This window comes from Malaclemys terrapin, chromosome 17, assembly GCF_027887155.1.
Source record: "Malaclemys terrapin pileata isolate rMalTer1 chromosome 17, rMalTer1.hap1, whole genome shotgun sequence".
Taxonomy (NCBI): domain Eukaryota; kingdom Metazoa; phylum Chordata; order Testudines; family Emydidae; genus Malaclemys; species Malaclemys terrapin.
Window position 1 is genome coordinate 26,409,571 of NC_071521.1, and position 14,528 is coordinate 26,424,098.

The 14,528-nt window shown below is 44.1% G+C and overlaps 1 protein-coding gene across 12 annotated transcripts in view; it reads right to left on the reverse strand.

Annotated features, from left to right (window-relative positions):
* The window catches only part of LOC128825101 (FK506-binding protein 15-like), a 72,460-nt gene that overhangs the window by 26,543 nt on the left and 31,389 nt on the right, over positions 1 to 14,528 (reverse strand). For all 12 annotated transcript variants that reach the window (XM_054007184.1, XM_054007183.1, XM_054007187.1 and 9 more), the window contains 4 exons: positions 14,003 to 14,051; positions 7,422 to 7,541; positions 6,973 to 7,075; positions 5,818 to 5,921 (listed from right to left, as the gene is read on the reverse strand). In XM_054007184.1, coding sequence (XP_053863159.1) covers positions 5,818 to 5,921; positions 6,973 to 7,075; positions 7,422 to 7,541; positions 14,003 to 14,051 — 376 coding nt within the window. The remainder of the gene's footprint in view (positions 1 to 5,817; positions 5,922 to 6,972; positions 7,076 to 7,421; positions 7,542 to 14,002; positions 14,052 to 14,528) is intronic.

Below are 14,528 nucleotides of genomic sequence, written 5' to 3' on the forward strand. Positions count from 1 at the left end.
GGACATACACAAGCCCTCATCCCATCACAGCTTGTACTCTGGGGTAAAGGGATCAAAATGCCTGAAAAGAAGAAAATTGTTATCACTATGCTCCCTGGAATTCAGAGAGGGCAATATTTCTAGCATAAGCAAGGGATCCCCATCTGCTTGGCTTGGATTAGCCCTAAAGGACATATGCAAGCTCTATATTATAGCAACTACTTTTACCTTTTGGAATCTAACACTATATCTCATTTGTGTGCATATGCTTACCTGCTTTAACCTTGTAAATAATTCTCTTTTTTTTCCCCCTTAATTAATAAATCTTTAGTCAGCATTCTAGGATTGGCTACAAGCATTGTCTTTGGTTTCAAATCTGAGGTACAATTGCCCTGAGGTAAGTGACTGGTCCTTTAGCACTGCGAATAACCTGAATATTGTTAAGTATCAGAGGGGTAGCCCGTGTTAGTCTGAATCTGTAAAAAGCAACAGAGGGTCCTGTAGCACCTTTGAGACTAACAGAAGTATTGGGAGCATAAGCTTTCGTGGGTAAGAACCTCACTTCTTCAGATGCAAGTAATGGAAATCTCCAGAGGCAGGTATAAATCAGTGTGGAGATAATGAGGTTAGTTCAATCAGGGAGGGTGAGGTGCTCTGCTAGCAGTTGAGGTGTGAACACCAAGGAGGAGAAACTGCTTCTGTAGTTGGATAGCCATTCACAGTCTTTGTTTAAACTTGATCTGATGGTGTCAAATTTGCAAATGAACTGGAGCTCAGCAGTTTCTCTTTGGAGTCTGGTCCTGAAGTTTTTTTGCTGTAAGATGGCTACCTTTACATCTGCTATTGTGTGGCCAGGGAGGTTGAAGTGTTCTCCTACAGGTTTTTGTATATTGCCATTCCTGATATCTGACTTGTATCCATTTATCCTCTTGCGTAGTGACTGTCCAGTTTGGCCAAGGTTTTATCTTCACGCACAATTATTTCAAATTTGGTGACAATATATACCTCCAGACCAGTGGCACCGCTATGGGCACCCGCATGGCCCCACAATATGCCAACATTTTTATGGCTGACCTGGAACAACGCTTCCTCAGCTCTCGTCCACTCATGCCCCTTCTCTACCTATGCTATATTGATGACATCATCATCTGGACCCATGGGAAGGAGACCCTGGAAGAATTCCACCATGATTTCAACAGCTACCACCCCACCATCAACCTCAGCCTGGACCAATCTACACGGGAGGTCCACTTCCTAGACACCACCGTACAAATAAGCGATGGCCACATTAACACCACCCTATACCGAAAACCCACCAACCGCTAAGCCTACCTTCATGCCTCCAGCTTCCACTCCGGTCACACCACACGATCCATCGTCTACAGCCAAGTACTGAGGTACAATCGCATCTGCTCCAACCCCTCAGACAGAGACCAACACCAACACCTACAAGATCTTCACCAAGCATTCTCAAAACTACGATACCCACACAAGGAAATAAAGAAACAAATCAATAGAGCCAGACGTGTACCCAGAAGCCTTCTGCTACAAGACAGGCCCAGAAGAGAAACCAACAGAACTCCACTGGCCATCACCTACAGTCCTCAGCTTAAACCTCTCCAACGCATCATCAGTGATCTACAATCCATCCTGGACAATGATCCCTCACTTTCACAGACCTTGGGAGGCAGGCCAGTCCTCGCCCACAGACAACCTGCCAACCTTAAGCATATTCTCACCAGCAACCACGCACCGCACCATAACAACTCTAACTCAGGAACCAACCCATGCAACAAACCTCGATGCCAACTCTGCACACATATCTACACCAGCAACACCATCACAGGACCTAACCAGATAAGCTACAACATCACCCGCTCATTCATCTGCACGTCCACCAATGTTATATATGCCATCATATGCCAGCAATGCCCCTCTGCTATGTACATTGGCCAAACTGGACAGTCACTATGCAAGAGGATAAATGGACACAAGTCAGATATCAGGAATGGCAATATACAAAAACCTGTAGGAGAGCACTTCAACCTCCCTGGCCACACAATAGCAGGTAGCCATCTTACAGCAAAAAAACTTCAGGACCAGACTCCAAAGAGAAACTGCTGTGCTCCAGTTCATTTGCAAATTTGACACCATCAGACCAGGATTAAACAAAGACTGTGAATGGCTATCCAACTACAGAAGCAGTTTCTCCTCCCTGGTGTTCACACCTCAACTGCTAGCAGAGCACCTCACCCTCCCTGAATGAACTAACCTCGTTATCTCCACACTGATTTATATCTGCCTCTGGAGATTTCCATTACTTGCATCTGAAGAAGTGAGGTTCTTACCCACAAAGCTTATGCTCCCAATACTTCTGGGAGTCTCAAAGGTGCCACAGGACCCTCTGTTGCTTTTTGGTGTAAGGTGCCATCTATTACAAAGGCAAGATAAACCAGAATACCCAACGAGACAGTCTGTGACTCCACATTAAGGCTGTTATAGTGCTTGAAAAGTTCACACTTGACACCTGGTTGGTGAAATCTAATAGAAGAACACACTACTGATCGTTATAAACCCGGGCACAAACCCCAATCTGCCCTGAGGTTGGCACTCTCAGTCGTCATGAGTTACTTCAGAGAGCCTGACTGGGGGACTGGAGTATTAGAAATATAGATGGTTGGGTTTTGATGACGGAGGAAACCACATGGTAAGTTGCCTGATCAGTGTGAAGGTCAAGGACCTCTCAAGACATCTAGACAGGCCTATGTGCAGTATTGGGGATGAGCCAGTGGTCATGGTACAAGTCGGTACCAATCACATAGGGAAAGGTAGGAGAGATATCCTGGAAGCCAAATTTAGGCTGCTAGGTAAGAGACTGAAGATCAGGACATCCATGGTAGCATATCTGAAATGCTTCCAGCTCCACACACAGGGCCAGTTAGACAGGAAATACTGCCGGGTCTCAATGAGTGGATGAGACGGAGTTCAGAGGAGGAATTTAGGTTTATTGGGAGTTGGGGACATTTTTGGGAAAGGAGGAGCCAATGCAGGAAGGATGGATTCCACCTAAACTAAAACAGAACCAGAATAACAGCATGTAAAATTAAAAAATCTCTAGAGGCATTTTTAAACTGAGGGGTGGTGGAAACAGATAGGTGGAACACAGGATCTGGTCCAAGAGGTGAGTATAGCTAAACCACTACGTAACAGAGACCATAATGTAATAAAGTTAACATCCTTGTAAGGGGAAAAATACCAAAGAAACCCACCATAGTTTAACTTCAAAAAAGCGGAACTGCATAAAATGAGGCTAGTAAAATGGAAATTAAAAAGAACAGTCATAAGAGTGAAATACCTGCAAGCTGCATGTAAAACTTTTAAAAAACACTACAGTAGAGGTTCCAACTATAAGAAGATAAAAAAAAAGCTGCCATGGCTAAAGAGAGTAAAAGATGTAGTTAGGGACAAAAAGACAACTTTTAAAAATTGGAAATCAAAACCTAATGAGGAAAATAAAAAGGAAAAAAACTCTAGCAAATCAAGTGTGGAAGTATAATTAGGTAAGCCAAAAACAAATCTGAAGAGCAATGAGAAAAATAAAATTAAAATAAAAATAAACCCACAAAAAAAATTGCTGTTAGTTTTTGTAAGTACATCATCAGCAGGAAGCCTAACAATCAATCAGCGGGGCCACTGGATGATCGAAGTGCTAAAGAAGCACTCAAGGAAGACAAGGCCATTGCAGAGAAGTTAAATGAATTCTCTGCATTGGTCTTCACTGCAGAAGATGTGAGGGATATTTCCACACTTGAGCCATTCTTTTTAGATGTCAAGTCTGAGGAACTGTTCCAAATTGAGGTGTCAATAGAGGAGGTTTTGGAACAAACTGGTAAATGAAAGAGTAATAAGTCACCAGATCTCTTGGATGAATACCATCGGGTCCTGAAGGAGTTCAAATATGTAACTGCAAAACTACTAAATGTGGTATCAGGTTTCAGAGTGGTAGCGGTATGTAACTTATCACTTAAATCAGTTTCTGCATCAGTTGACAGGTTCCAGAGGTGACTCGGGCCATTACAGGTCAGCAAGTCTAACTTCAATACCCAGTAAATTAGTTGAAACTATAGTAAAGAATGGAATTCTTGAACACACAGATGAACACAATATATTGGGGAAGAATCAACATGACTTCTGTAAAGGGAAATCATGCCTTACCAATCTATTACAATTCTTGGAGGGTGTCAACAAGGGTGAATCAGTGGATATAGTGTACCTGGACTTTCAGAAACCCTTTGATAAGATCCCTTGCTCAAGACTCATAAGCAAAGTAAGCAGTCATGGGACAAGAGGGAAGGTCCTCTCATTGATCAATAACTGGTTGAAAGAAAACAACAGATAGGAATAAATGGTCAGTTTTCAGTGGAGAGGGGTAAAATAGCATGGTCTGCCAAAGATCTGTACTGGGACCAGTGCGGTTTAACATAATAATAAATGATCTGAAAAAAGGGGTAAACAGTGAGGTAGCAAAGTTTGCAGACAATAGTAAATTACTCAAAATACTTAAGTCCAAAGCTGACTGCAAAGAGTTACAAAGGATGACAAAATGGCAGATGAAATTCAATACAAAGTAATGCACATTGGAAAATATTATCCCAGTTATACACACAAAATGATGGAGTCTAAATTAGCTGTTACCACTCAGGAAAGAGATGTTGGACAGTTCTCTGAAAAGTTCTGCTCAATGTGCAGTAGCAGTCAAAAAAGCTAACAATGTTAAGAACCATTAGGAAAGGCATAGATAGTAAGACAGAAAATACCATAATACCCACTATATAAATCCATGGTATGCCCACACCTTGAATACTGTATGCACTTCTGGTCACCTGATCTCAAAAAAGATATTACAATTGGTAAAAGCACAGAGAAGGTAACAAAAATTATTAGAGGTATGGAACAGCGCCCGTATGAGGAGAGATTAAGAAGACTGGGACTTTTCATCTTAGGAAAGAGAGACTGGGTGGGGGTGGGTGGGGAAATATGACAGAGGTATATAAAATCCTTATTCATTTTCACCACACCATTTGTGAAATGTTGTTTACCCCTTCATATAACTCAAGAACCAGGAGTCACCCAATGAAATTAATGGGCAGGAAGTACTTCTTCACACAATGGACTATCAACATGTGGAACTCATTGCCAAGGGTTGCTGTAAAGGCCAAAAGTATAACTGGGTTCAAAAAGAGTTCGATAAGTTCAAGGAGAATAGGTCCATTGATGGCCTAGGGAGGTTGTCAAAATCTCCATCACTAGATATTTTTAAGAGCAGGTTAGACAAATACCTGTTAGGGATGGTCTAGATAATACTTCGTCTTGCCACGAGTGCAGGGGACTAGACTAGATGAGCTCTCGAGGTCCCTTCCACTCCTACGATTCTATGGTTATTAGCCACCATGGTCAGGGATACAACCCCATGCTGTGTGTCCCCCTCAACCTCTGAATGCCAGAAGCTGGGACTGGATGGCAGGGGACGGATCAGTCACTGATTGACTGTTCTGTTCACCTGGTATTGGCCACTGTCAGCAGACAGGATACTGGGCTGGATGGACCTTTGGTATGACTCAGTATAGCTGTTCTTATGTTCTTTAATTATCCTTGTGGCTCTCTCCCTGAACCCTCTGATTTTTCAACATCCTTCAGTTCGGTGAGACGGCTCCTTATTTATGTGGCTCCTCTATTCCAGTTGTGGATCCCCTCTTCCCAACAATGGAGAAGAGCATACATCTAAGGGAGCGCTGCCATCAGAAGCATCAGAGGTCTCCACTAGTTTGATTTCAATACCTGAAAGCTCTGTGCACTTCCAGAGAGAGCTGAATGGGGCTGGAGGGTTGCAGGCATTAAGGCAGCAGAGGGCACTTGGAGCCCAGAAACAGATGGCTGAGGTACTGAAAAGGAACAAGAGAAGATATTTAGCACAGTAAGTCTATCCTTTGTTGCTGACAGTCAGTTTCAGTTGTTTAAGTTACTTGACATAAGTGTATGGGACCCCTACATGATTCATGTAACTACAGTCACTGAACAGACCAAGGCTAATGTGAGAGGGGGGCAGGGATAGCTCAGTGGTTTGAGCATTGGCCTGCTAAACCCAGGGTTGTGAGTTCAATCCTTGAGGGGGCCATTTAGGGAATCTGGGGCAAAAAATTGGGGATTGGTCCCCCTTTGAGCAGGGGGTTGGACTAGATGACCTTCTGAGGTCCCTTCCAACCCTGATATTCTATGAGACTGCCCACAATCCTGCCTAAGCAAATCTGTATGATGGAGATTAAGGGGCCATCTTTACTTCCAAGTAAGCAAGAGTGTGCCCCTAACCTGAGTTCCCTCCACACACAGAAATGCTGAACTCAAGTGTGGTAGTGCTTTTAACTCAAGTTATCTGGCCTGCCAGGAGGTAAAGGTGAACACAACTCAGCTGCTAACATGACAACTCTGCAATGTGGAAGCCAGCTAGCTCCACTTGAGTGCTACAAGTCCTCCAATGCCTTCCCATAATTCCCCTTCTCACCCTCATGTACACAGAAAGGACAGACATTCTCCCACAATCTACTGGGAAAATTCCTACAGCAGCTCAGCGAGTGATGGGATGTGCCCCCCCCGAAGTCTTAGTGACACAAACAAGTGCAGTGCCACTGTGGACATAAGCAGCTCAAATGTTACTTTGCTTTGCGGTCCTCTTCCACTCAAGCTAGACTAACTCATGAGAAGTAACTTCAGTGCAGATAACTAGAACCAACACTGCAGTGAACACATACACTCAATAACTCAGCCTTTGGGTACAAGAAATAGTCCACCTGGAGAGCTGAGTGATGGGAGGGTCACTCACAAGTCACATCCTCTTTTCAGTTCCTTAAAGGAACACACAATTCATGCAGCAGAAAATGGTTAAACATGCCAGTCCATGACTGCAGTTTCTCAAACCCAAGCAGACCAATTCATTACCTTGCGTCGTCAACTGAGGCAGTACTGCATGAGCTGGCTGCAAGAAAGGTCTCTTGGGGGATGAAGAGACAGGCTGTGCTGTTCCTCTCAATGTATTTGGGTCCTAAAACATTCCCAAATTTCAATCAGTATTAGTGAGCTAACAACTTAGTCAAAAGTTTGGATGCAAAGCCATTCCTAAGACAAGACATAATTAACAGCAATGCACCCATGTATAGACAGGGAATTTAAGCTTGACAGGAATGCTAGCCTCATGTGGAACTGAATGTCAACAGTTCCAATCATACAAGCTGTCCCCATGAGCTTCAAAAAGGCACAAGCGAGACACTGACAGCAGTCACCCTGCAGGCAGGCAGAGCAGCCACTGTGCACTCAGCAGTAGTTCTTGTACTGCCTAGAATGTATATCAACTCCTACATTTTAAGGAACATTAGTGCCTGGTGACGCACCTCTATTTCTGAGTCACTGGAGTCAAGCTGGGTGCCTGCTGTTCCTGCAAGGAAAGGTAGCATAGGCTGTCCCATTTTAGCCATCCGAGAAATCAGCTTTGCTTTTGCTACATCAGGATTCTGGAAGAAACATTTGCAATTACATTGCCTCCATATGTTTTAACCCGTTTTTCAGTGCCCTCTTGACACTAACCCGGATTACTATGGTTCTATAGAGCACAGAATTATATACTGACTCAGTTGCAGGAGCTTTGTTCAGTCTTTTCCATCTATCAAATGAAGAAAGTCTCTGTATTTAGAGAATTCCTGAGATCTTTTCGTCCTTTAGATAATACTTTAACTAAAGAGAGAATAGGAGTTAATATACTGTTTTTACAACTGATTTTACAGTCATGAGTACTGTATGGCTATCTATTGTACAAACACATTAACAAGATAGAAAGAGACGAGCTGGATGAGGTAATATCTTTCATTGGACCAACTTCGGTTGGTGGATGGGACGAACTTCAGAGCTCTTCCTCAGGTCTGAACAAGGAAACCAAAGTTTTCGAGCTAAATACAAGGTGGGACAGATTGTTAAGCATAAGGGGTTCACACATGTTGCAGCATAGCTTTTGAAGGTGTGCAGATTTTCTTTGAGAACATGACAGAGATCAGATACCGAGTGTTCACATTATGAAAATTCACACAGGAATTGAAGGGAATCAGATCTTTCCTGAAACAACTCTACCACCTCATACTCCAGGGACCCCACTCTAGGGACCTCCTACATGCTTCCCAAGATACACAAACAAGGGAACCCAGGCAAGCCAATCATATCTAGCCAAAGGAATATCAGGACTCACAGAAGCCACCTTCAAAACACTCACCACACAAGGGGCAGTTTCCTTCAGAACACAACTGATTTCCTCCAGAAACTCCACGACATTAACAACCTCCCTTAGAACACCATCCTTGCCACCACGGATGTCAATCTCCCTATACACCAAAACCATCATCATGATAGAATTGCTGCCTGCCTCAAAGATAGTAACTCCTTGCTTAACGCTGTAGTTATTTTCCTGAAAAATGCTACTTTAAGTGAAACGATGTTAAGCAAATTCAATTTCCCCATAGAAATTAATGTAAATGGGAGGAGATGGGGGGAGGGGGGGTTTAGGCTCCAGGGAAATGTTTTTCACCAGACAGAAGACTACACACACACACACACACCCCTATACTGTGTATGTATGCGTGTACGTTTTAAACAAACAATTTAATACTGTACACAGTAATGATGACTGTGAAGCTTGGTTGAGGTGGTGGAGTCAGAAGGTGGGATATTTCCCAGGGAATGCCTTACTGCTAAATGGTGAACTAGCACTCGTCTGAGCCCTCAAAAGTTAACACAGTGTTGTTAATGTAATGTAGCCTCATGAAGACAGCACGAATGGAGGGAGGAGACACAGAATGGCAGTGGCTGCAAACATTCCCTGTGGAAACGGAACGTGATGAAGAACCCATGTTATCCCACTGAAGAACAGCACTCCCTCAACTTTCCAAAGTGCCGGGGGGTGGGGGAGCATGTGTGTGAGAGAGAGAAACACACACACACCCCATGTGTGTAAGAGAGAGAGACACCTGCATTGTCCCTTTAAGTACGCTGACCTCACTCTAAGTACACTGCTTTTTTAAGTACAGTAACTCCTCACTTAAAGTCATCCCGTTTAATGTTGGTTCATTACTGATCAATTAGGGAACATGCTTGTTTAAAGTTGTGCAATACTCCCTTATAATGTCGTTTGGCAGCTGCCTGCTTTGTCCACTTCTTGCAGGAAGAGCAGCCTGTTGCAGCTAGCTGGTGGGGGCTTGAAACCAGGGTGGACCAGCAGCCCCCTGTTCCCCATGTGGCAGCCGCCCAGCAGGCTATCAATTGCCATCAATTGCCAGCAGTTCAGAGGTCCCTTCTCCCCACTGCCATGTGCTGCTCCTGCCCTCTGCCTTGGAGCTGCTCCCTGGAGCCTCCTGCTTGCTGTGCGGGGGGTGGGGAGAGGGGAAGAGGGGTGCTAATGTCAAGGTGTCCCCATCTTCCATATGGGGAGGGCAGGGGGGACATGACAGGGCTCAGGATGGAGGGAGCTTCCTGGCAGCAGCTGCCATCTCAGCTTGCTGATTAACTTAAAAAGGCAGTGTACTCAGAGTGGGGTCAGCATACTTAAAGGAGTAATGTGCATCTCTCTCGCTCTCACACAGACAGGGTGTGTGTCTGTCTGCCATGCTGTCTCCCCTTCCTCCATTCGTGCTGCCTTGTAGAGTGTAAGGCTACATTAACAATGAGTTAACCCTTGAGGGCTCAGCCAATTGCTAGTTCATCATTTAGCAGTAAGGCACTCCCTGGGAAATACCCCACCCTCTGACTTCACCACCTCAACCAAGCTTCACAATCATTAATACTGGTACACAGCGATGAATTGTTTAAAACGTATAGAGAGAGAGAGAGAGAGAGTGTGTGTGTGTACACTAGTCTTTGTCTGGTGAAAAACATTTTTTCCCCAGGAACCTAACCCCACCTATTTATATTAATTCTTATGGGGAAATGGGATTTGCTGAACATTGTTTGCCTTAAAGTCGCATTTTTTCAGGAACATAACTACAACTTTAAGCGAGGAGTTACTGTAGATCAGCAAGTTGAGACAGCAGCTGCTGCCAGCAAGCTCCCTCCATCCTGAGCCCTGTCCTGCCCCATCCCTGCTCTGTAGAGATGGGGTACAGGAACGGGGGAAGGGGTACTCTAACATCAGCACCCCTCTTTCCCCACCTCACTGCACAGCAAGCAGGAGGCTCCCGGGAGCAGCTCCAAAGCAGAGGGCAGGAGCAGCACATGACAGTGGGGGAAGGGATACCTGAACTGCCCACCAATTGATAGCCTGTTGGATGGCTGCCACACAGAAAACTTAGGGTAACTGATGGGGGGCTGCTGGTCCACCCTGGTTCCAGGCTCCCCATCAGCTAGCTCCAACGGGCTGCTCTTTCTGCAAGCAGTGGACAAAGCAGGCCGCTGCCAAACAACGTTATAAGGGAGCATTGTGCAACTTTAAACAAACATGTTCTCTAATTGATCAGCGATGGAACAACGTTAACTGGAACATTAAGTGAGGAGTTACTGCATCTACAAGACAATGCACCATACACAGAAATCCAACCCAAACATAGCCAAACTCATCCACTTTATCTTCACTGATAATAACTTTACATTTAACAAACACTTAGTCTATACCATGGGAACTGCCATGGGTACTAGGATGGCTCCCCACTATGCCAATCTCTTTATGGGGTACTGAGGAAAAGCTTTCAGAAAGACGCACCACAAAATCAGTACTATACTTGAGATACATCAATGATATTTTCATCCTCTAAAATTAACAGACAACTTAAACTCCTTCATAGTTTCCATTACAGCTTCAACCACCGTGACCACATCCCCCATCTATTAAACTCGCTCTTCCACACCAACATCAGCTTCCTGGACACCATGATAAGCTTCAGCAATGGAACCCTATAGACAACTATACACAGGAAATCCAAGGATCACCACACCTACCTTCAAAAATCCAGTAACCACCCAAGACCCATCAAGAAATCTGTTATCTACAGACACTCCGATATCACAGAATATGCTCTTAGGAGGAAGTCTGAGATACACATCTTAACACACTTAAAACCGCCTTCATAAAACAAGGACACTTCACCAGAGAAGTAGATTGCAACATGGAACAGTCCACCCACATACAACAAGAGAACCTGCTTCAATACAGAAAAAACCCACCAATGCACATCCCTACTTGTCATCTACCACCCCACACTAGACCCTATATGGGGTATCAAACAATTACAACCCATACCTGATGGGGACCACATTCAGGAAATATTTCTTTCAGAATGCCCTCTTCTGGCCTTCAGACTACCCCACACAACCTCTCTAAAATCATCAGAAGAAAGCTGTCCACAGACCAGGACACACCAACTCAAAGCTGCACCAGACCCTGCCAAAATAATAGATGCAAAACCTGCAGCCATATCTCCACTACAATAATCAATATCCCACACAACACATCTTTCTAGATTCATAGGGCTCACACCACATGTTGTGATAGATGTGTGTATCTCATCCAGTGCATCAAATGCCCCAACAGCAGCTACATAGGTGAAACTAGACAGTCATCACGCTCTCAGAAGAACTCATGCAGAAAAATGATAAGACACAAAACACCTTATCACCAACTGGCAAATATTTTTCACAAAGCAATCACTCCATATCTGACTTCAGTCCTCATCCTTAAAGGAAACCTGCAAGACACCTTCACCACACGAGCTTGGGACCTTAAATTCATAATTCTGCTGGACACTCAAGAACATGGACTTGACAGAGAGACTGGTTTTATGGCCCATTACAACAACTTGTAACACTTTGCTGCCTACGAATTCTCAATTGTCCTACAACAGCAGCGGTATTAATTTTAAGTTGTCTTCTACAACAGGTGTAAATCCCTTATGCTTAATCTGTCTCACCTTGTATTTAGCTTGGACGCTGTGGTTTCCTTCTCCAGATCTGAGGAGGAGCTCTGTGAAACTCAAAAGCTCGTCTCTTTCATTAACAGAAGTTGGTCCAATAAGAGATGAGATAATATTCCACATTGTCTCTCTCATAGCTTGGGACAAACATGGCTACAACAACACTGCAAAAGATGGAGAGTTTCATGCCTGAACTCCTAAAACTGATTTTGAAAGTTAACCAGCTCCTTCATTCTATGGCTGTGCTCCATCTGCATAAGGGATACAAAGGAGCCCAGATTTCTTGACAGTAGCCCATTCTATTCTGTAGCACATAGGAGACCACTGCACACTATTGCAGCTAACAAACTTTACTTCTGAGGGCCTAAAAATAAAATGGATAGCAAGGAGTATATTAAGTTGACTATCACCATGGTATCTGATCACTACATATGAGAAGACCGTTATAATTCTATTAGCACCCACAGAGCCAAAGAAATTAAGCCCTTAAATACTGTACGAAATTATCCTTTAAGGGCCCTTGTACAAATAATGTTTTTAAAAAAGCATATAGACCCATATGTCCTTGAGTTCCCCACATCACAACTAAAAATGACAGGGAAATCCTCAAGCTCTCCTAAAATGCCTGTAGAGGATCAAGCAAGTCAGATACAAGGCTGAAACTGTTGCCTTAACTCCAATAGACATGGCCTCATCCAGGGAAGTGGGAGGGAACCAGACCCTCAAGTGATAACCTTCAGGCTACTGGACAAGGTGAAATGAAAAGCTTTTCTAAAGAATGGAGCTACTGAAGATGCCCCTAACCATTAACAGGATGAGAGATGCAACATCTTAAAAGAATTTACCAAATGAGAGGCCACAGAGACGCGAAGGAGGAGTTAAGACTGGTGTTTCTCTTTGAAAATGTCAGTGATGACAAAGCCCCTGAACCCAGGGGACAGAGTTGTTTCAGGCTCCCATGAGGTTTACTGCAGGGGGGATTCTACAGGACTGCATGCCTGCAGAAAATCTCCCTCCTCCCCCCTGCAGATTTCCCATGTTTCCCTGCAGAAAACAGCAGAGAAGCTGGGGGGGAGGGCGTGACCATGGGTACAGTTTTGGGGGAACTGTCCCCCTCCAAACAGAGGCAAGGCATGGGGGGCACACAAGGTTACATGCCACTGCCCCCCTCATTCTGCAAGCGCAGAGCTGCCCAGCTGAAGGAGACTATTTGTCTTGGCTCCGTTGACTCTGCAGCTGAACGCCGACCCCCACTCCACCGATCCCAACCACCTACACCCCCACTCCATCAAGCACCACTCCCCCTCCACCAAGTTCCACCCAGCCAGACCCCCCCTACCCCCAATCACTTTCATCACTAAGCCACCTGTACCCAGATTGCCCCACACCAAAACCTCTCACCCCCACACCTGGATCCCCCCCCACAAAGTCCCTCTACATTTGGATCCTGCTGGGCTTAGCCTCTATAGCAGGTGAGGTGGGGGTTTTGGGGTGATCTATCACCTCAATGCAGCCAGTGGCCTGTGCTCCCCACTGCCATGTTGGAGCCACATTCATTTATTGACAAATAAAATGTGCAGAATTTTAAAATATTGTGCGCATAACTTAATTTTTTGGTGCAGAATTCCCTCAAGAGCAGAGGTTATTGGCTATTCTAAGGAAATCATGAACCCCAGGGTGCTTGTATATTACACACAGACAAAAGTTATCCATCTATCTTTTCAGGCTGCATAAACCCTAAAACATTCCACTGGTGATCCAGGGAGCTTAGTTTTCAGTATAAGACTCTTGCTGTTCATTTAAGGACAAAGTTTCAATCTTAATTCTGAATGGACAAGGACTAAGTCTTCCCATGTTTGTACAGCACAAAGCAAAACTAGGCTTTGATCCCAAGTGAGGCTTCTGGGTAATAACACAATATAAGTGTTAAAGAGATAATGCTTTGCATACATGCATTTTAATAATTTGGGCATGACTTAAATATTTGGACATTCCTGTGTATGTTTCACATTAACTAAAGCAATACTTACTGCTAGTTGTTCACTTATAGAGTTAGACTTGGCCCGAACAGCTGGCTCTCTGCAGAGAGGAAACAAGTATATGGTGGGATTAAAGTTAGAAAAAAAAAATCTCTGAAGAACTGATGAAGAGTACGCTACATCTCTAAATTGTTGAACATACCCGTCAACTGTAGTCCCCACAAGCAAAACTTCACTTTTCCATCATAAAATATTTCAACACTTCATGTTTGGAAAGCTATTTGTAACCATATATGACAGCTTAGATTCTGTACCACTATTGTGTAGCAAATTCCATGACTGTGGAATTGCAAAATACACAAGTCATTGATGATAAATATCAGAGGGGTAGCCATGTTAGTCTGTAGCCACAAAAATAATGAGGAGTTCGGTGGCACCTTAAAGACTAACAGATTTATTTGGGCATAAGTTTTCATGGGTAAAAAACCCCACTTCTTCAGATGAATGGAGTGAAAATTACAGATACAGACATAAATATACTGGCACGTGAAGAGAAGGGAGTTACCTTACAAGTAGA